At 35.9% G+C, this 17,033-nt stretch overlaps 6 protein-coding genes across 8 annotated transcripts; 4 read left to right on the top strand and 2 right to left on the bottom strand.

The window, feature by feature from the left end:
* Positions 1 to 209: 209 nt before the first annotated feature.
* On the bottom strand, positions 210 to 2,755 carry LOC658793 (CXXC-type zinc finger protein 1). The gene is made up of 5 exons (XM_965152.5): positions 2,622 to 2,755; positions 2,423 to 2,568; positions 2,028 to 2,372; positions 1,225 to 1,978; positions 210 to 518 (listed from the first exon to the last, which is right to left on the bottom strand). The coding sequence occupies exons 1-5, from the start codon at positions 2,643 to 2,645 to the stop codon at positions 285 to 287; spliced, it is 1,503 nt and encodes a 500-aa protein (XP_970245.1). The 5' UTR covers positions 2,646 to 2,755; the 3' UTR covers positions 210 to 284.
* LOC107397902 (uncharacterized) lies at positions 2,748 to 5,034 on the top strand. Of its 2 annotated transcripts, XM_064357083.1 has the most exons (6): positions 2,748 to 2,887; positions 2,946 to 3,323; positions 3,376 to 3,508; positions 3,570 to 3,761; positions 3,815 to 4,458; positions 4,522 to 5,034. In XM_064357083.1, the coding sequence occupies exons 2-6, from the start codon at positions 2,984 to 2,986 to the stop codon at positions 4,953 to 4,955; spliced, it is 1,743 nt and encodes a 580-aa protein (XP_064213153.1). In that variant the 5' UTR covers positions 2,748 to 2,887; positions 2,946 to 2,983; the 3' UTR covers positions 4,956 to 5,034. The 2 variants fall into 2 exon arrangements, 1 of the variants encoding a protein (XP_064213153.1); XR_010334447.1 differs by having other exon boundaries at positions 3,379 to 3,508; positions 3,815 to 5,034.
* LOC107397903 (uncharacterized) lies at positions 4,979 to 10,331 on the bottom strand. 2 transcript variants are annotated; one of them, XR_010334450.1, is made up of 5 exons: positions 9,927 to 10,331; positions 6,430 to 9,881; positions 6,184 to 6,377; positions 5,424 to 6,133; positions 4,979 to 5,359 (listed from the first exon to the last, which is right to left on the bottom strand). XR_010334450.1 is itself a non-coding variant. In XM_015979827.2 (4 exons), coding segments are annotated over exons 1-4 (1,269 nt in total). In that variant the 5' UTR covers positions 6,431 to 6,678; the 3' UTR covers positions 4,979 to 4,995. The 2 variants fall into 2 exon arrangements, 1 of the variants encoding a protein (XP_015835313.2); XM_015979827.2 differs by lacking the exon at positions 9,927 to 10,331 and having other exon boundaries at positions 6,430 to 6,678.
* Polr2G (RNA polymerase II subunit G) lies at positions 6,799 to 7,750 on the top strand. The gene is made up of 6 exons (XM_965220.4): positions 6,799 to 6,937; positions 6,987 to 7,096; positions 7,148 to 7,307; positions 7,360 to 7,410; positions 7,460 to 7,597; positions 7,646 to 7,750. Exons 1-6 carry the CDS (start codon positions 6,926 to 6,928, stop codon positions 7,694 to 7,696), a joined length of 522 nt encoding a protein of 173 aa, XP_970313.1. The 5' UTR covers positions 6,799 to 6,925; the 3' UTR covers positions 7,697 to 7,750.
* On the top strand, positions 7,949 to 8,898 carry LOC658938 (ras-related protein Rab-18). Its single transcript, XM_965285.4, has 4 exons — positions 7,949 to 8,089; positions 8,139 to 8,448; positions 8,496 to 8,621; positions 8,668 to 8,898. Exons 1-4 carry the CDS (start codon positions 8,022 to 8,024, stop codon positions 8,776 to 8,778), a joined length of 615 nt encoding a protein of 204 aa, XP_970378.1. The 5' UTR covers positions 7,949 to 8,021; the 3' UTR covers positions 8,779 to 8,898.
* A 257-nt stretch (positions 10,332 to 10,588) lies between the features above and the next one.
* LOC659090 (kinesin 7) lies at positions 10,589 to 16,984 on the top strand. Its single transcript, XM_008195029.3, has 15 exons — positions 10,589 to 10,936; positions 10,984 to 11,456; positions 11,504 to 11,649; positions 11,840 to 12,016; positions 12,083 to 12,230; positions 12,279 to 12,459; positions 12,513 to 12,561; positions 12,615 to 12,683; positions 12,736 to 12,817; positions 12,871 to 12,933; positions 12,990 to 16,092; positions 16,137 to 16,208; positions 16,256 to 16,512; positions 16,564 to 16,686; positions 16,787 to 16,984. The coding sequence occupies exons 1-15, from the start codon at positions 10,786 to 10,788 to the stop codon at positions 16,922 to 16,924; spliced, it is 5,232 nt and encodes a 1,743-aa protein (XP_008193251.1). The 5' UTR covers positions 10,589 to 10,785; the 3' UTR covers positions 16,925 to 16,984.
* The last annotated feature ends 49 nt before the right edge of the window (positions 16,985 to 17,033 follow it).

The following is a 17,033-nucleotide window of genomic DNA, read 5'->3' as shown; positions in this document are numbered from 1 at the left end:
CGGAACCTGCAGAGAGCGACTCCGGCTCCCCGGTTGCCAAAAAGTGTGTAAAACCGGTGACTTTCCATACTGATTCTTACTTGTTTCAGGGATAATTCGGACGCAATTTTTACCTTTATTAAAAGTTTGCTGAATACGGGACATGCCGGGGCGCAAATCGCCATAAACAGGGTCAAAGCCGAGGCAGAAAAGAGAAAACAACTCCTGGATGAGATCAAACAAACTATATTGCCGAAATCAAGCAAGCAATGATAATGTTGTACATATTTTCTTAAATAAAGTTTTTACGTGAAACGTGGTTTGGTAGACGTGCGGAATCTCTTAGCCAACTCTCTTTGCATCGCGTTTTGGTCCTGCTGACTCGCTTTTGTTATTTGTTCCATGACTTCGTGATTGTATGTCGAGTGCAGCATCAGAGAGAGCACTCCGGCTCTCGAGGCCATTGTGTTGCGAATTTGGCGCTCTTTTTCTAAAAGTTCGTCCATTTTCAACCACTGGCGCACCCGTTCCAAGTCGATCTAAAATTTGAACTCGATTAATGCCTGACATTTTTTTCTTCAAAAAAAAATTAGTTAATGAAAATAAAGAAAAGTCAACAAAGTGAAAAAAGGCACTTTTTATTGACAAATGGCATTTTTTGTTGTACCCCAAATCTCAAAAAATGCAAGGTAGTTCTGAAAATTAAATTAAAAAACCTGAAAAAGTTCTTTGTAATGTCACCAAACATGCACCAATCTCCTTTAGTAAGATATTTATTAAAAAATCACCCTTTATTTATTTAAAAAATTTTTGTTTTTCAGAAAACGTAACCATTTTTACAACTTTTTTCTAAAATATTACGTTGTCGTTTACTTTTTTCATTTTTTTGTGTTATTTACTACGTAAGCTTTTTCTTCCATTATTGATGGTGAATTTTCTATGAACATGAATTGAAACTACAACTACAAACTTTTTAAAACTAAACAATTAAGAACTTAAAAAGTAAAAAAAAACGACGAAAACTAATAATTTCATCAATTAATTTAAAAAAACGCAACCCGTCTATTTACTAGGTATTTTTTTCAAAATCAAAATCAAAATATTTTTGCCGGCCTTAACATTCCACCCTGAGCTATATTGCAATACAATACAAATTCTACTAAGCAAAAAAGATGGAAAAGTAGATTTTTTCGAGCAACTTTCTTAATTGTAGCATTAATACTTCATTTTTTTTTAATATCTTACCTCAGCCCGTCTCAATTTCTCCCAAACGTGATGCTTAACGCATGATTTTTTCGGCGCTCGACAAAACTCCCCTGTCAGATCGAAAACGTTGGTGACCAATGGACAGCCACAGACTTCATATTCGCCGATTTTCGGATCCTTGCAATGCTCTGGGCACAAAACCCTCAATCTTTTACAATAAGTCCGATTAGCTGGATTATAAAAATCGCAAAACATGTTATTCCCCTCAATTCTGGTTTTAAAAATACTCCCGAAACTCGCTTGAGATTCGTACTTGTTGAAACACTTTTCCATGTGTTTGATGGCCGTTTTCGAATGTATTTCGAGTCCGCATGTTATGCAATACATGGTCGACACTTCCGACTCTTCGTCGTTGTCGAAATCGGCGTTCGGATCAATGGTGGCGCTCTTGGCGCGCTCGATAATCGCGTCCAATTCGCGATGCCGGCTGTCCAACTCTTGCAAAATCTGTTTGACTTCGAACTGTTGCTTCCTGACTTGGTCGAGAGCTTTGATATTGGACTCTTCGGCAGAGCAGGGACTCAGGGCCCACTCTTGGATACGCTGTGGCAACACTTGCAAAATCCGATTGGTTGCCAACTTTAAGCCACACTGATCCGAGCAGTATTTCGAGCCGTAGCGGGCGCTATTGGTACACGTGGGCCCGTAGCATTGGCGCGGATAGTCGGTCATGAGGTGGGCATTGGGCGGGCCTTCCCTGTCCGAGCTTGAATCCCGCCTCTTGCGCCTCCCCCTGCAAATCAATTGGTCAAGAATCAAGTCATGGGGCGTGGCTACCCCACCCGCCGTAATTTATGCAAATCCGCTGCTTGCACCGCTCCTTGTTGCGCGGGGAGCCGTGACGGCTCCGCCTCGTGCACACGTCGCACCGCCCGCAGTCCTCGGTGCGGTAACACCCCATACAGTCCCCGCATTTTTTCATTTTTTTGTCGTTTTTGGTGTCACCTCGTTCTTTGCGTTTGCGGGCTTTGCGCTCCTCGGTGTTGGTGTTGGCACTGGCGATTTCGTCGCGTTTGGTCCGCCAACGAGTCTGCAGAGTTGAGTCCTCCTCGGAACAGCGAATACAAATGTATTGTTTGATCATTTTGGCCTCCTTTTCGGAGATGTTCATGCAATCGCCGTGGTACCTAGAAATGCATGATTTGAACAATGTGTTGGCATGCAGGTGGTTTTTTACCATTCTTCACAGGCGTCACACGCAATCATGAAACGGGAGCTGTCCGAGGAGCGACAAATGCAATAAGCTTGACCATCTTGCTTGAGGAGGGTGTCGATTTTGGATTGACGCTCCGGTAACAGAAACTGTTTAGCGATCTCTTCGCGCTAAAAACAAGGCAAATTAAACACAGTTTTGTCCGGTTTATGCCAAAAATTACCGAAATATCGCGTTTTCGAGACATCTTCAATTAACTTAACCTTGCTTCTTTTAGCCACTTTTCCTAGCTCTGTTAGACATTTGAGGTAGGTCAGCACCTTAAAGCTAAACAATCGCCATTTTCAATGCTTTTCTTATGGGCATTTAAAAGTTTTTCGTATTTCTTTAATGCTAGAAGTGTAGGAACATTACTTTTACAGAGAAATGATAGCTATGAAAAATGCAATGTCGTTTCTTAAAGATTTTAGCAACTGAGCTAATATTTCTGTAAGTTGAACACATAAATCCTTTTCTAACCTAACTTTTTTCAAACTTCAAAATTCAGTTTTTCTTAATTTGGACATCATATTGATGTAAATTATTATGTGGCCTTTTAAAACTGAGGGAAAAATGGTTTGCCACACTAATGACATTGGATTTCTTCTGAATGACGAATTCATGGGGTGCAACCGGCGCAACCCCAATAAACGGGTTGTTTTCTGTCCCCCTCCCCCATCACGAGGGATGAATAGCAGGTATACGAGGGTAGAGGGTTCAGGCACATACATGGTTGAAAGTAGTACGGGTTGTGAGTTCTGTGCTTCTTTCGTGAGTGTCTTTTGTTATCGTGTTTTTTCCGATCGTTCTCCATATCTTCGTGTTCTTGAATTTTTAAAATTCTGTTTTTCCAAGACATTATCTCATTTTTGTGGTACATCATTAGGTATGATTTGTGAATAATATTTTGTTGCGATACTTTGATAGTTCATGTGTAGTAGGTTTTTACATCACAACTATGGGAATGTGTTGGGCTCCAGATTGCAAACACTATAGTACTCGCGATAAATGCCATTTTTTTAGTTTTCCTAAGTCGGGAAAAGAACGAGCACTATGGAAAAAATTGTTGAGGTAATTTTTAATAGATGTTTTGATATTAATTTTTAATTGCTTGTTTCATTGTTAAATGTAGAAGAGATGTAGAACCCGGACCAGGAGCCTACGTTTGCAGCTGCCATTTTCGGGATGGAAGAAAGGAAAATGGTCCTGAATTATTTTTGCACAATATCGCAAAAAGAGCCTATTTTCAAGTGGAATCTCCAGAAAAAAAAAAGATGAAAAAACAAGGACTCCCTTCTTGTTCTAGTTCCGCTGAATCATTAAGGTAAAAAGTGAATCCTAGTTTTAAATTGATTTACAATTTGATCATTTGAATAGTGTTGATATACCGGAAGAAACAGTACCATCGACAATGAATTTAGAGGAAGTGCCATCGACGTCTACAGCCGTAGTTGCAGCACCAGCAGATATAATTCAAGATGCTCCGTTAGAATCTATGGGTGTGCAAGCACCCTTGGTGTCACATGCGGCTCTTGAAGCAGAAATGTATTTTCTCAAAAAGGAAAATGCTGAACTTAAAGCAAAAATACAATATCTGACAGTACGATTTTGCTATGAAAATGTTCAAGGAAATGACAAACTCATTGTTTTATATACCGGTCTTCCCAATAGCCAGATTTTCGAAGCATTGTTTCACTTAATCGAAAAGTTGGACATAAAATATTACCACAAATGGACAGTCCAAAAGTTAACTAGAATTGACCAACTCTTTTTAACCCTAGTAAAATTACGACTCAATTTCCCTCAACTTGATTTGGCGCAACGCTTTGGGGTTGCCCAAAGCACAGTTTCTAATATTATTTTAACATTTGTCCATGTAATATATGAAATTTTATATAAACAGTTTATGACGACAATGCCTTCGCGCGAAAAAAATAAATCTTGCTTGCCAACATGTTTTAGCAATTTTACTAATTGTAGAGCAGTTCTAGATTGTACCGAAATTTTCACTGTGGTATCACGTAAGTCTATGTCAACACAGAAATTAACATATAGTACTTACAAACATCATAATACTTTCAAAGGGCTAATTGGAGTTGCACCCAATGGTGTCATCACATTTGTAAGTGATTTATACGTGGGATCAACTTCTGATCAAAAAGTTGTTTTAAATTGTGGAATAATCGACATGTTAAAAACTGGAGATATGATTTTAGCCGATAAGGGATTTTTGATCCAAAATATTCTGCCACCAGGGGTCACTTTGAATATTCCACCTTTTTTATCAAATGTCCAATTTACACCAGAGCAAGTTAAGTGTACCGAAAATATTGCACGTGCAAGAATACACGTCGAAAGGGCAATACGCCGATTAAAATGTTATCATATTTTAAATTTTTTGCCAGAGTCTTTGTGCCACTATGGAGATATTGTTTTTAAAGCGACTGCCGCTTTAACAAACCTCCAATTTCCATTAATTAAAGAGGTAGCAGAATTGTTTCAGGATTGTGATGATTAAAATAATGTAAAATAAAAACCATCTATTTATATACAGTTTATTATTGTGAAATAAAGGAAATATATTGGTCAAGATAAAATTCTTTTAAAATATTGATATTTTCTGACCACCCCGGATCTTTTTCAATTTGAAATATCTCTGTGCACTTTGGTGTCCACACGACAAAGTAGCAGATACTTCGACCAGTGATGTGCATTTGCCCCTGTACTTGGTGGTAATAATTGTGATTGCTGTTAAGATTAATGTCCTCATTTTCATCCCTCCAATAAAAATATTTTTTATCCTTCAGGGCTTCAGACAAACTGTCAGTGTCCCTATATTTATATGGGCATTTAATTTCGAGAATCCCATCTTCTTCCACTAATCCATCAGGACTTGCTCCCAAAAAGCCTGATTCTTCCAACCTACAAAAAAAAGTAATATTACATTATTCATCTAAGTTATACGTGTTAATTATTTTCGACCTACCAAAATCCCGTCTCTTGGACTTTAAGATTCGTCGCTTCTTCAAATTCTCTGAGCGCTGTCTTCTCGTGGGTCTTACCCCACTGCACAGCAGCAACCCTGTCAAGCGAATAGCCTTCCGCCAAATTTTTAAATAAAGAGGGTGGGAATCTTCGTCTACTGCAAGCAGATAGTACCATGCCAAACCTGCTGGCCGTTAAACGATGTTTCCTTGCTACATGCCAATTTTCGTTAACATGTTGGCCCCGAGTGCACGCCTCAACCAGTTTAATGCGTGCCTCATCTATTCTGCACTTCTCCAAAAGAAACTTTTGTTTGTCTATGGCCTGCACGTATTCTAAGCTTTGTAGAATTTCTTCGATATCTGCAATAATTTTTCTGGCTTCTTCACTTGCTTCTGGTCTTAGGAGCCAAGTGAAGCCCACCACATTCGTGACGCCTATTTCGGCACGGAACTGAATAATTTCGTCCTCAGTAGAGGACCTAGACAGTGCCGTATAGTTTGATAATTTCGGCTTGTAAACATCAGCTAACTTAATGACTTCTGTTTGTGGTGTTGTTTTTGATGGGGCACTCCACTGACACTCAATGTCAGTAGCACTTACATTATAATGAGCATAATATAATGCTGCAGCCATATGATGGCAAGCCACGTTGCCCCTTGGGCAGGTACAATGTGCCGTCTTAACCCCTTCTTCTAGGTCATATGAAATCTAAAACACACTTTGTAGAAGAAATGTCTAACAGTTAAATAAATACAAACCTCCACAGTATAATTTAGCTTTTTCATGCTCGGTAGAACTTCTGCAGAAATTCTCATCGGTTGTACTGTGCCATCAAACCTAAATTTGGTGACGTGACCGCTGGTAAAAGCATTTTCTCCCCGAACTAAAAAGCGATTACCGTCCCCAAAAAATTTCGCAATAAAGTGAAACTTAACAATGTGCTTTTCTGCCACTAAAATGCATAAATATAATAGTTTCTCAAAGTATAATTAAAGCTTACTCACTTTCTCACCGACAACGTGGTTCCCTGTATTCTTTTATAAAGTTCGTATTTTCACAAAAAGTCACTTCTAAATTAAATTAAAGTCTCTAGTGGCACAAATTACACCCGCTGCAGCTATTTGACACGTTATTAACGCACAAACACAACCAAAAAACCGAAAAACGTATTACACCACATGTAAAAGACTGGTTGTTTAGCTTTGAGCAACTGACCTACCGTAATAAGAGTGGGGAGGTGACGTCACGACTGATAGCGCGTATTTTAAAATTTAGGTGTCTTAACAATAAGAGATAACAATAGGAATGATTAAATAATCATTTTGTTAAGTATGGAATGGACTTTTACAACTTAATAACATTGAACAACAAAAATAAATTACTAATTTTAATTATTAGCGCTTTGTTGGGTTGGTATTTGATACAACTGCCAACAAAAACATAACCTTAGATTTGAGCGGCAAATTAACGCGGAATTGTTTGTGTTTTTAAACAAAAAAAATGTTTTATCATGTAATATTACGACTAAATAAATCACTGTTTTATACACAATACTTTTTAGATATCGTTGGAGCATGAAATTTTATTACACCCGCAATATTTCGGCCCACAGCTACTTGAAAAGGTGAAAACCAAGCTGTATACAGAAGTCGAAGGGACCTGTACGGGAAAGTCTGTATTCAAATTTACTTAAAAGTGTTTATCTTCATTCTTTAATTTTAGATACGGTTTTGTAATTGCTGTAACCACGATAGATAGCATAGGGGCTGGCCTTATTTTACCTGGCCAGGGATATGTGGTGTATCCAGTAAAGTATAAAGCTATAGTTTTCAGACCATTTAAGGGAGAAGTGCTTGATGCTGTCGTACGGCAAGTTAACAAAGTGATTACGGAATATTTTCACTTCTTTTTTTACAAGATTGGGTTTTTTCTAGGTGGGAATGTTTGCAGAAATTGGACCTTTATCATGCTTTATCTCACATCATGTGAGTTTTTTTTTAAAGGGTGTGATAATATTGTGACACTATTTTTTAGTCTATACCGGCAGAGATGGAGTTTTGTCCAAATGTAAATCCTCAGTGTTACAAAACCAAAGATGAGGATGTTGTTATTCATGCTGAAGGAGAAATTAGATTGAAAATAGTTGGTACACGTGTGGATGCCACTGGAATAGTAATAAATCAAATATTTCAGTTCCAATTTTTTACGATTCTTTTTTAGTTTGCAATTGGTACTTTGATGGACGATTATTTAGGTTTGATAAGTAACTAGAAGTAAGGGCGTTTTAATGTATTTTAAGTCAATAAAAAGTTTTTTCAATCACTATATGGCGTTTCTTTTCAAATTACCCGCTTCTCAAAGTTTAGTTGCAGACTGCAGGCAATGCAGAAATCTGTTTTACTGTTGTAAACATGTCAATGTCAAGTAATTGTCATTAAAATTTGTTAAATTTTTTTTTAATCGTAAAGTTATAATTGGTTTCAACAAAATTCAGTGCCAGTTATTGTAGAAGAATCGCATTACTTCCAGAAACCACGAAAATATTGTTTTCCGCATTAGTTTCATAACTACGCGTAATCCCCATTGTTGATTAGTAATGGACGAAGAGGTGTTGACGACGTTAAAAATCCTGATAATTGGAGAGAGTGGCGTCGGGAAATCCAGGTAGAACAAGAAACCAAACTATTTACCCCACTTACTACCACCTACTTAGCATTTTAGTCCGCTTTACTGAAGACAACTTCGATCCTGATCAAACGCTAACAATTGGCGTTGATTTTAAAACCAAAAAACTCACAGTCGATGACAACACCGTAAAGCTGGCAATATGGGACACAGCTGGTCAGGAGCGATTCCGAACATTAACACCCTCTTATTACCGCGATGCACAAGGTGCTATTTTAGTTTATGATGTCACCAACTATTCCACATTTGCGAAACTGGAAACATGGTTGAACGAACTGGAAACATACTCGACGAAAGCGAACATAGTCAAAATGATTGTGGGAAATAAAATTGATAAAGTAAATAATCACTTCCAAGGCTTCATGTGTGTAATAATGACTTTCAGGAAAATCGGGAAGTGAACAGGGAAGAAGCGATGAAATTCGCTAGAAGACACCAAACACTGTACATTGAAGCAAGCGCCAAAACCAGAGACGGGGTCCAGTGCGCTTTTGAGGAACTAGTGCATAAAGTATGGATTAAGTCACAACTTCGTGATCACTAATCGAATTTTTTAGATAATACAAACTCCAGGGCTTTGGGAATCATTTGCATTAAATGGAAACTTCCAGGTGGATAATAAGGATCATCCTTCAGATTCTAGCTCTTGCTACTGTAGCTTGACTTAAATACTCTTCTATTTGTGCTGCTTTTATCCCAAATAATTTTAGAATAACAAATTAATATATTTTCAATTATTTATAGTCATGTGAATGTGAAACAGAACACATTAAATTAAGTTGAAACTACTGTCGTTTTACACTTGCCCACAGTTCTTCTTCACATGCATTGTCAACACCCACTTGGACACAAAACCTTTATGGCATTTACCACACTTGTAAGGCTTCACCCCTGTGTGTTTCCACATGTGGTATTTCAAATGACCGGCTTGCATAAACGTCCTTCCACAATAAGTGCACAAATGTGGAGCTCCCGTATGTTTTTTCATGTGATACCGCAAGTTATCGTGATTTTTAAAAGAAGCGCCACAAATATTACACAAGAAGTTTCTTCTTTCGCTGTGTATTGTGGCCACGTGGTTGTGCAGAGACTGCTTTATGCTGAACACCTTTGGACAGTCTGATATCGGACAATTAAATCTAGGAGTTGCGTTACTGTGTGTATATTTATGTTTGCTGTATGAGCCCCTTGACAGAAATGATTTTTGGCAAATGTTGCATTGAAACCTGTGTTTCATTTGGTAGTGATTGATGTATTCTTCCGTATCGTGGAACTGGCGTGAACATGGCCCACAGTTTATTTGGCCACTGTGTGAGTGTAAGTGTGAACGGAACAAAGTAAATCTCTTGAAGGTTTTTGGGCAAACTGGACAACTTAGAACTGTGGTTCTAGAACACGATTTTTTCTCTTCAGCTGGCTCTGTTGCGTGGTCAGAGTCAACTGTTTCACTGTCTATGGAACAATTATCAGAGTCACTATCGCCGTTCCATTTGTTGTTTTTGTACTGTTGGGTCAGTTCGACTGACCGTTTTATTAAATAGTCTTGGTCATCTGAATCGTACTGTTTGTTTTTCCTACTACCGTCCTCACATTCAATAATAAAACTTTCCGTATCGTTGCCAAATTCTTCAAATTGTGTTTGAATTGTGTCCAGGCTGTTTTGTAACGTCTCTTGTGATTTTTTAAAAATTTCCACAAAGTCGTTCCCTATTCGTAGCTTTGTGTAACAAGAATGGCACAAATTCCGGGGCAAATCTACATTGTCGCTTAGCTAAAATTTTGAGTTATTTGGGGTGATATTCTCAGTTTTTCAAACCTCAAGTGATAAATTTTGCAGCATGGAGACTGGACTGATCCCCAACTGTTCAGTTTCAAAAATTGGGAAAAAATCATTGCTGACTGAGAGACATGCTCGACACACACTTCCCCACTTATCACTTTTGCTCATTTTGTTTCAAGATTTAAAAATTTTATAATAGCTTACAAACAATAAAGGGACTGACAACTGACACAATTCATGAGCCCCAAATGGACTTAACCTCAAATTATAAAAGTGACAAAGGTGAACTGTTCCACAATTTATTTAAACAGATTTTGTTCTGATTCAACTACAACTAGTTTGTGCTAGTTTTTAGCTTTAAAGCATAATCAAAAACAAAAATAATTGATTAGAAAAGGTTGATTAACAGAATTTCAAAAATCTGGTAACTTTATGTTTTTAAGGTCTTTAAATTAAAAGTTGGTACAGAAAGCAATTAGTGGGTATTGGTAAATTTAAGAAAAGATACTTAAAAGATGTACCTAATCGGCATTTGAATTACGTTGGCTTTTTTTAGACTATAGTTTTATGGAAATAATTTGCGCAAATTTAAATAAACTTGTCGTGGTATTTAGTATTTGTGTTTTCGAAACAGTGCGTACACCTTATACCTCGCACCTTGTATTTTCATGTTTGACGCAAGCGCATTTTTAAATTAATTGTTGACGTTTTTCACCGTTTGTTTTATAAGTTTGAAAACTGCTTTTAAGTTAATTATAATTGTTTTATGCACTAATTGATAAGATTGTGTTTGATATTACGATTTGATTCAGCAGTTACGTGTAACAGTGACAATGACCCAATAAGTTTACTGTTTCTTTGTGTTCATGATTATATCCTTTTTTAAACCACAGAAATGTCTACAAATATACAAGTAGCAATAAGAATACGTCCCCTCATCGCGAGTGAGGAGGCCAAAAAGCTTCAGGTGCAGTGGGGCACCCAAAAGAACAACATTTTCCAAATTGACGACAATGGGCAAAAGTTTGGAGACGTCTTCAGCTTTGGTTTGTAAACTTTGGCCATAGTGTTTCAACTTATTTTGTTTTTATAGACCACATTTTCGGAGTTGATAAAACAAACACGGACATTTATGACAACATTGTGAAGGATTTTGTGGAATCGTCTTTAAACGGCTTAAATTCGACTATCTTTGCCTATGGACAGACGTCTTCAGGCAAAACTTACACAATGCTCGGGGACAAGAAGCATAGAGGGATCATGTCCTTGGCTATCGAAAATATTTTCGAGCATATTGAAAATAGTACAGACCGGAAATTTTTAATCAGAGTGTCGTACATTGAAATTTACAATGAGAAAATTTACGACCTGCTTGATCCCTCAAACAAGGAGGTGAAGATACGCGAATTCTTCCCCGCGACTATCGGTTTACAAAACATTAAGGAAGAAATTGTTACAAGCAGGAAGCAAATGTACGAATGTCTTAGGACCGGAACTTTGAACCGGCACATTGCCGGAACCAAAGCCAATGATAGGAGCAGTCGGTCGCATACTATTTTCAAGATCGTGAGAAATCTGCTTTAGTGTAGCTGTTTTTTCATGGTTATTTTTAGACGATTGAATCCACTCAAGTCTCCGATTTTACTAGCGGGCCCGTTCAGGTTTCAAGCCTCAATTTAGTGGACCTTGCGGGTTCCGAGAGGGTTGCTCAAACGAAGGCCACCGGAGTGCGGCTTAAGGAAGGCAGCCACATAAATAAGTAATCACTGTATTATGAATGCTAATTAATGGAATTATGTCTCAAGTTCAAAGTCTGTAGTGTCAGAAGTCAAGAATTTTTACGCATATTTGGAGCGAATCTATACATATTTGTATTAATTACTCGCGTTTAAAAATAGACACTGTTATCTTTTTGAAGTAAGTCTCCTGTATCTGATTTTTTCTAACAGGTCACTGTCAGCTCTGGGTCTAGTGATCAGACAACTGAGTGATGGTCAAGAATTTATCAATTTTCGTGATTCAAAGTTAACAAGACTTCTGCAAGACTCTCTCGGCGGTAACTCCAAAACTTTGATTATTGCAACAATCACACTGGCGTCGATTGAAGATACGTGTTCCACGTTGGCGTAAGTTTAGCGAAGAGAAAACCTATACTTAATTTTTCTTTAAAAAATAAAAATTTTATTTGTTAGTTTTGCACAACGAGCTAAAGCTGTGAAAAATAAGCCACATGTCAACGAAATTTTAACAGATGCTGACTTGAGTAAACGCTATGCTAGTCTGAACTCACAGTTGCAAAAGAAATTGGAAGAACAACTGCGAATAAACCAGAAATTACAAGTATTCTGCTTAATATGTTTATGATTCGTTTTTTATGGGCTGTTTTAGGAAACACAAGAAGTAAATGTGAGGGAAATGAGCAGATTGCAACAGCAGATGGAATTAATTGAACACTTTCAGCGAGGCAAAATTAGTGAAATTCCTTCTATTCCAAAAAGAAGGCACACAATCGGGTTTGCAACACCAATGCCATTATCATCCATTGTTTTTAAACCTGACTGTGATACATGTAAAGTATACGTATTTTTCCAAAAAAAAAAATTTCAATTTTATTGTTTGTAGCAAATCAAGATCCACATAGTTTATTGTTTTTGGACGAATTCTCTTCAAAGTAAAAGACAGTAATGTAAGAGCGGGAAACAAAGATTAATTTTATTGTTTCAGAGATCACACAGCTTTAGGAAATACTCTTGAAACAATTGTGGAGGAAGACTTTATTACACCAATGAAAAGGTTTATTTTGTAACAAAATTTTAAAACAAGTATTCTTAAACAAATTTTTCAGGAATTTGGAAAAACAGAGGCGTAGTTCTTATAGCAGTGTTTGTAGTGAATTTCCAGTTGAAGATAACGATGCATTGAAAAAGGTTTTCTTTTTGTTTTTTTTTAAATGGTATTTGATAATCTGTGAATATTGCAGATTACGGAACTAGAAGAAGAGATTTATAATGAGAAACAAAAGCAACAAGAATGTGAAATTCAGGTACGCAGTAATTATTTTAACAATTCTTTGATATTTTTTAACTTTCTGGGTTACAGCTGAAAGAATTAAATGACAAATTTAAATTAAGAGAAGAGGATCTTTGTAACAAAATTTTGGAATTAGAAAAAAAATTAGAAAATGAAAACTCCGACAATTTCTATTCTACAATTATTGGTTTTAAAGATCAATTACTTTATTTACAACAAATACTAAGTAATGAAAAAATTGAAACAGAGTTTTCGAATTCATACTCGGAGAAAGATTTGACAAATAAGTCATATTCTTTAGAACTGAGTGAGGTAAAAGAGTGTGATGAGCTACACTTAGAATTAATGGATAAGGAACAAGAAGAAAGAAAATGTTTGAGCATTTTAGAAGAGAATGAGAAACTGAAAATGGAATTAATTCATTACGAAACTAAAAACAAATTTCTAACCGATGAACTTGATAGACTAACAACTGAAATTAAACAAAAACATACTTTGAAGAATTCAAATGAAATGGAGCTGACACTTGACGAATATGAATTAAAGCAGGATTACATCAAACTAAAGAACGAATTCACTGCTTCTTGTACAGAAAACGAATTTTTGCAAAAATCCAATGAAGAAATGAAAAGGAAAATTGAAAAATATGATTCTTTAAAGCAAGAGTACATACAATTAAAGAACGATTTGACTACTTCTCGTACAGAGAACGATTCTTTGCTAAAGTTAATTGAGGAAATGAAGGGGAGAATTGAGGAATATCATTCGTTAAATATTCAACTGCAGAACAAATTGAGTACTTCTGGTGTAGAAACAAACTCCCTGAACAACTCAAATGAAGAAATGAACAGAAAAACTGAAGAATATGATTCGTTATCGCAACAGTACATCCAACTAAAGAACGAATTAACTTCTTCTAGTACAGAAAAAGAGTTTTTGCTGAAGTCAAATGAGGAAATGAGAAGGAGAATTGAAGAATATGAATTGTTAGAGCAACAATACATACAATTCAAGAACGAATTCACGACTTTGTGCACAGAAAACGACGCTTTGCAAAATTCAGTTGAGGAAATGAAGAGGGGAATTGAAGAATATCAGTCGTTAAAGTCGGAGTACATTCAACTTCAGGACGAATTCAATGCTTTCTGTAGTGAGAAAGAATCCTTGAAAAAATCAAACGAGGAAATGAAAAAAAGAACTGAAGAATACGAATTGTTAAAGCAGCAATACATACAACTGAAGAACGAATTTAACGCTTCTTGTACCGAAAAAGATTCCTTGCAAAAATTAAACGAAGAAATAAAAAGGATAGTCGAAGAAAATGAATCGTTAAAGCAGGAGTACATTCAATTAAACAACAAATTCAATGCTTCGTGCACTGAAAAGGACTCCTTGCAAAAATCAAATGAAGAAATGAAGCGGAAAATTGAAGAAAATGAATCGTTAAAGGAGGAATACGTCCAACTGAAGAACGAATTTTCTGCTACTTGTAGAGAAAAAGAGTCCTTGCAAAAATTAAATGAAGAAATCAAAAGAAGAATTGAAGAAAGTGAATCGTTAAAGCAGGAATATATCCAGTTGAAGAACAAATTTGATGCTTCGTGCACTGAAAAGGACTCCTTGCAAAAATCAAATGAAGAAATGAAGCGGAAAATTGAAGAAAATGAATCGTTAAAGGAGGAATACGTCCAATTGAAGAACGAATTTTCTACTACTTGTAGGGAAAAAGAGTCCTTGCATAAATTAAACGAAGAAATTAAAAGAAAAATTGAAGAAAGTGAGTCGCTAAAACAGGAGTATATCCAGTTGAAGAACAAATTCAATGCTTCGTGTACGGAAAAGGATTCCTTGCTAAAATCAAACGAAGAAATGAAGAGGAAAATTGAAGAAAATGAATCGTTGAAGCAGGAATATGCTCAACTGAAGAACGAATTATCTGCTTCTTGCAGAGAAAAAGAGTCCTTGCAAAAATTAATTGAAGAAAGTAAGAGAGAAGTCGAAGAAAGTGAATCGTTGAAGCAGGAGCACATTCAATTGAAGATCAAATTTAATGACTTGTGTGCTGAAAAGGACTCTTGGCAAAAATCAAATGAAGAAATGAAGCGGAAAATTGAAGAAAATGAATCGTTAAAGGAGGAATACATCCAACTGAAGAACGAATTTTCTGCTACTTGTAGAGAAAAAGAGTCCTTGCATAAATTAAACGAAAAAATTAAAAGAAAAATTGAAGAAAGTGAATCGTTAAAGCAGGAGTACATCGAGTTTAAGAACAAATTCACTGCTTTGTGTACGGAAAAGGACTCCTTGCTAAAAGTAAAGGAAGAAATGAAGAGAAGAATTGAAGAAAATGAATCGTTAAAGCTTGAGTACGCCCAACTGAAGAACGAATTCAAAGTTTCGTGCACAGAAAAAGACTCTTTGAAAAAATCAAATGAAGAGATGAGGATGATAATTGAAGAACAAAAGAAAAAAATAGAGAATATGAAAATATGTAACGACAAATTAAATTTAGAAATTCGCAATAAAGAAACAAACTCAAAAGAACAGTTGTGCACTATGTCTAGTCAAAATAATTACTTGAAAAATGAACTCGAAAAACTAAAAAACGAAGTTGCTGACCAAAAGCGAATTATTAGTGCGAACAAGGAAAAATTGCATTGTAACGACTTGGAATTACAAAAGCAAAAACGTCGTCTTCTGGAAGGGGAAGAGCATGTAAAAGAATTGGAATACAAAATAAGGCAATCCTCCGAGAAGGAGTCGAATTTTCGAACGATAATAGAAGCACAGAACGTTACAATTGACAAATTAAATTTAAAGTATCGGAATATTTTAGGTAGTATTATGGAGTATTTTATCTCTGAGCAGAAGTCTTTATTGCTTATCCGTCATTCTCAAGACGAAAGAGAAAATTTCAAAAGTATTATAAGAGATCTCAAAACAAATAATGCAACTTTGAAAAGTCAGGTTGAGCAATTACGAAACGAAAACAACTGTGATTTGTGTGCAATTCAAGAAACTATAAAAAAATCTCATCTAATTTTCAAAGATTATTTTTCTTTGGAAAAAACATTTCTCAAAGCCCAGATTATTGACTTAGAAAACACCAACGAAGAATATTTGAAGGAAATGATGGCTCTTAAAGATCAGCAACGAAACGATTCGACAGAAGGTAATTGATACGAATATTTTATAGTACCTTATTATTTTTTTTAGATTGTTCAAATTGTGATAAGTTGCAAAACGAAATTACAAGACTGACTGAGGTAGCAACCTCTCAAGATAAACGTAAGTTATAAAGTCGCATATTTCACATTCATCTCACAGTTTTCCAGTGGTTGTTACATTAGAAAAAGAAAATTCTACCTTGCGGAAAGAACGATTTGAATCCGTGAAACAGGTTGTTCATTTACAACAACAAATTTTTGACGAACAAGACAAAAAGAGTGAACTTCAATATACAGAGTGGATGAAATTTCTCCAAGATAACAACAAATTGCAACAACAAGAAATTCGAGAGTTAAAACGCAAGATTAAGAAATATGAAAACATGCACAGTCGCAGTGTAAACAAACAGTCAGTTGGAACAGAAGTAAGAATCCGATAGAGGTGTAGCTTTTTTGCTACATTTTTTATTTTTCAGTGTAATTTACTTGGTGCACCAGCAACGGAAATCGATAAATCCAAAAATGTTAGAGTAGAGGACGTACAAAATGGCTGTTTGCATTTTAGTGGGAAGATCTCTACTATACATGCTGAAGTTCAGGTACCTACAGTAAATAATAACCGAATTCTGAACTGAACTGTTCAGAATCCTGGTTGAAACAAACCACTGAGATAAAAAAATCTACTTTTTTTTCTTTTAGTGTAACATATTTAGCGAACCATCGGCGCTACAAGAAAAGTACGATCTTCTGAAACAAATTTATAGGAAAAAAAATAACGAAATCCAATCACTTAATGCTGAGATAAATCAACTTAAATTAAAAGTTAGCAGTTTGTAATTTTTTATATAGCTACTTAACAAATGTTAAATATACATAAATAAATATTATTTTCGACTATTTAGTATTTTTTACACAACCCACCCTAGAACAAACTTTTAAGTGTCCA

Source organism: Tribolium castaneum, chromosome 5 (assembly GCF_031307605.1).
Source record: "Tribolium castaneum strain GA2 chromosome 5, icTriCast1.1, whole genome shotgun sequence".
Taxonomy (NCBI): Eukaryota; Metazoa; Arthropoda; class Insecta; order Coleoptera; family Tenebrionidae; genus Tribolium; species Tribolium castaneum.
Note: the sequence above shows the minus strand (reverse complement) of the source record. Positions and strands in the feature narration are given on the sequence as shown.

Bases quoted from the DNA above. Each gene is read 5' to 3' on its own strand.
- LOC659090 (XM_008195029.3), top strand. From the start codon at position 10,786: ATGTCTACAAATATACAAGTAGCAATAAGAATACGTCCCCTCATCGCG. The intron at 12,017-12,082 runs GTAAGTTTAGCG...TTTATTTGTTAG, and splicing joins GATACGTGTTCCACGTTGGC to TTTTGCACAACGAGCTAAAG. The intron at 16,687-16,786 runs GTACCTACAGTA...TTTTTCTTTTAG, and splicing joins CTATACATGCTGAAGTTCAG to TGTAACATATTTAGCGAACC.
- Polr2G (XM_965220.4), top strand. The intron at 7,097-7,147 runs GTCTGTATTCAA...CTTTAATTTTAG, and splicing joins GAAGGGACCTGTACGGGAAA to ATACGGTTTTGTAATTGCTG. The intron at 7,308-7,359 runs GTGATTACGGAA...GGTTTTTTCTAG, and splicing joins TCGTACGGCAAGTTAACAAA to GTGGGAATGTTTGCAGAAAT.
- LOC658793 (XM_965152.5), bottom strand. From the start codon at position 2,645: ATGTCTCGAAAACGCGATATTTCG. The intron at 2,569-2,621 runs GTAATTTTTGGC...CCTTGTTTTTAG, and splicing joins CTCGAAAACGCGATATTTCG to CGCGAAGAGATCGCTAAACA. The intron at 2,373-2,422 runs GTAAAAAACCAC...ATGCATTTCTAG, and splicing joins TGTGACGCCTGTGAAGAATG to GTACCACGGCGATTGCATGA.
- LOC107397902 (XM_064357083.1), top strand. From the start codon at position 2,984: ATGTGGCCTTTTAAAACTGAGGGAAAAATGGTTTGCCACACTAATGAC. The intron at 3,762-3,814 runs GTAAAAAGTGAA...TCATTTGAATAG, and splicing joins AGTTCCGCTGAATCATTAAG to TGTTGATATACCGGAAGAAA. The intron at 4,459-4,521 runs GTAAGTCTATGT...ATACTTTCAAAG, and splicing joins AATTTTCACTGTGGTATCAC to GGCTAATTGGAGTTGCACCC.
- LOC658938 (XM_965285.4), top strand. From the start codon at position 8,022: ATGGACGAAGAGGTGTTGACGACGTTAAAAATCCTGATAATTGGAGAG. The intron at 8,090-8,138 runs GTAGAACAAGAA...CCACCTACTTAG, and splicing joins AGTGGCGTCGGGAAATCCAG to CATTTTAGTCCGCTTTACTG. The intron at 8,449-8,495 runs GTAAATAATCAC...AATGACTTTCAG, and splicing joins TGGGAAATAAAATTGATAAA to GAAAATCGGGAAGTGAACAG.
- LOC107397903 (XM_015979827.2), bottom strand. The intron at 6,134-6,183 runs GTTTGTATTTAT...AGTGTGTTTTAG, and splicing joins AGCTAAATTATACTGTGGAG to ATTTCATATGACCTAGAAGA. The intron at 5,360-5,423 runs GTAGGTCGAAAA...TTTTTTTTGTAG, and splicing joins GTCCAAGAGACGGGATTTTG to GTTGGAAGAATCAGGCTTTT.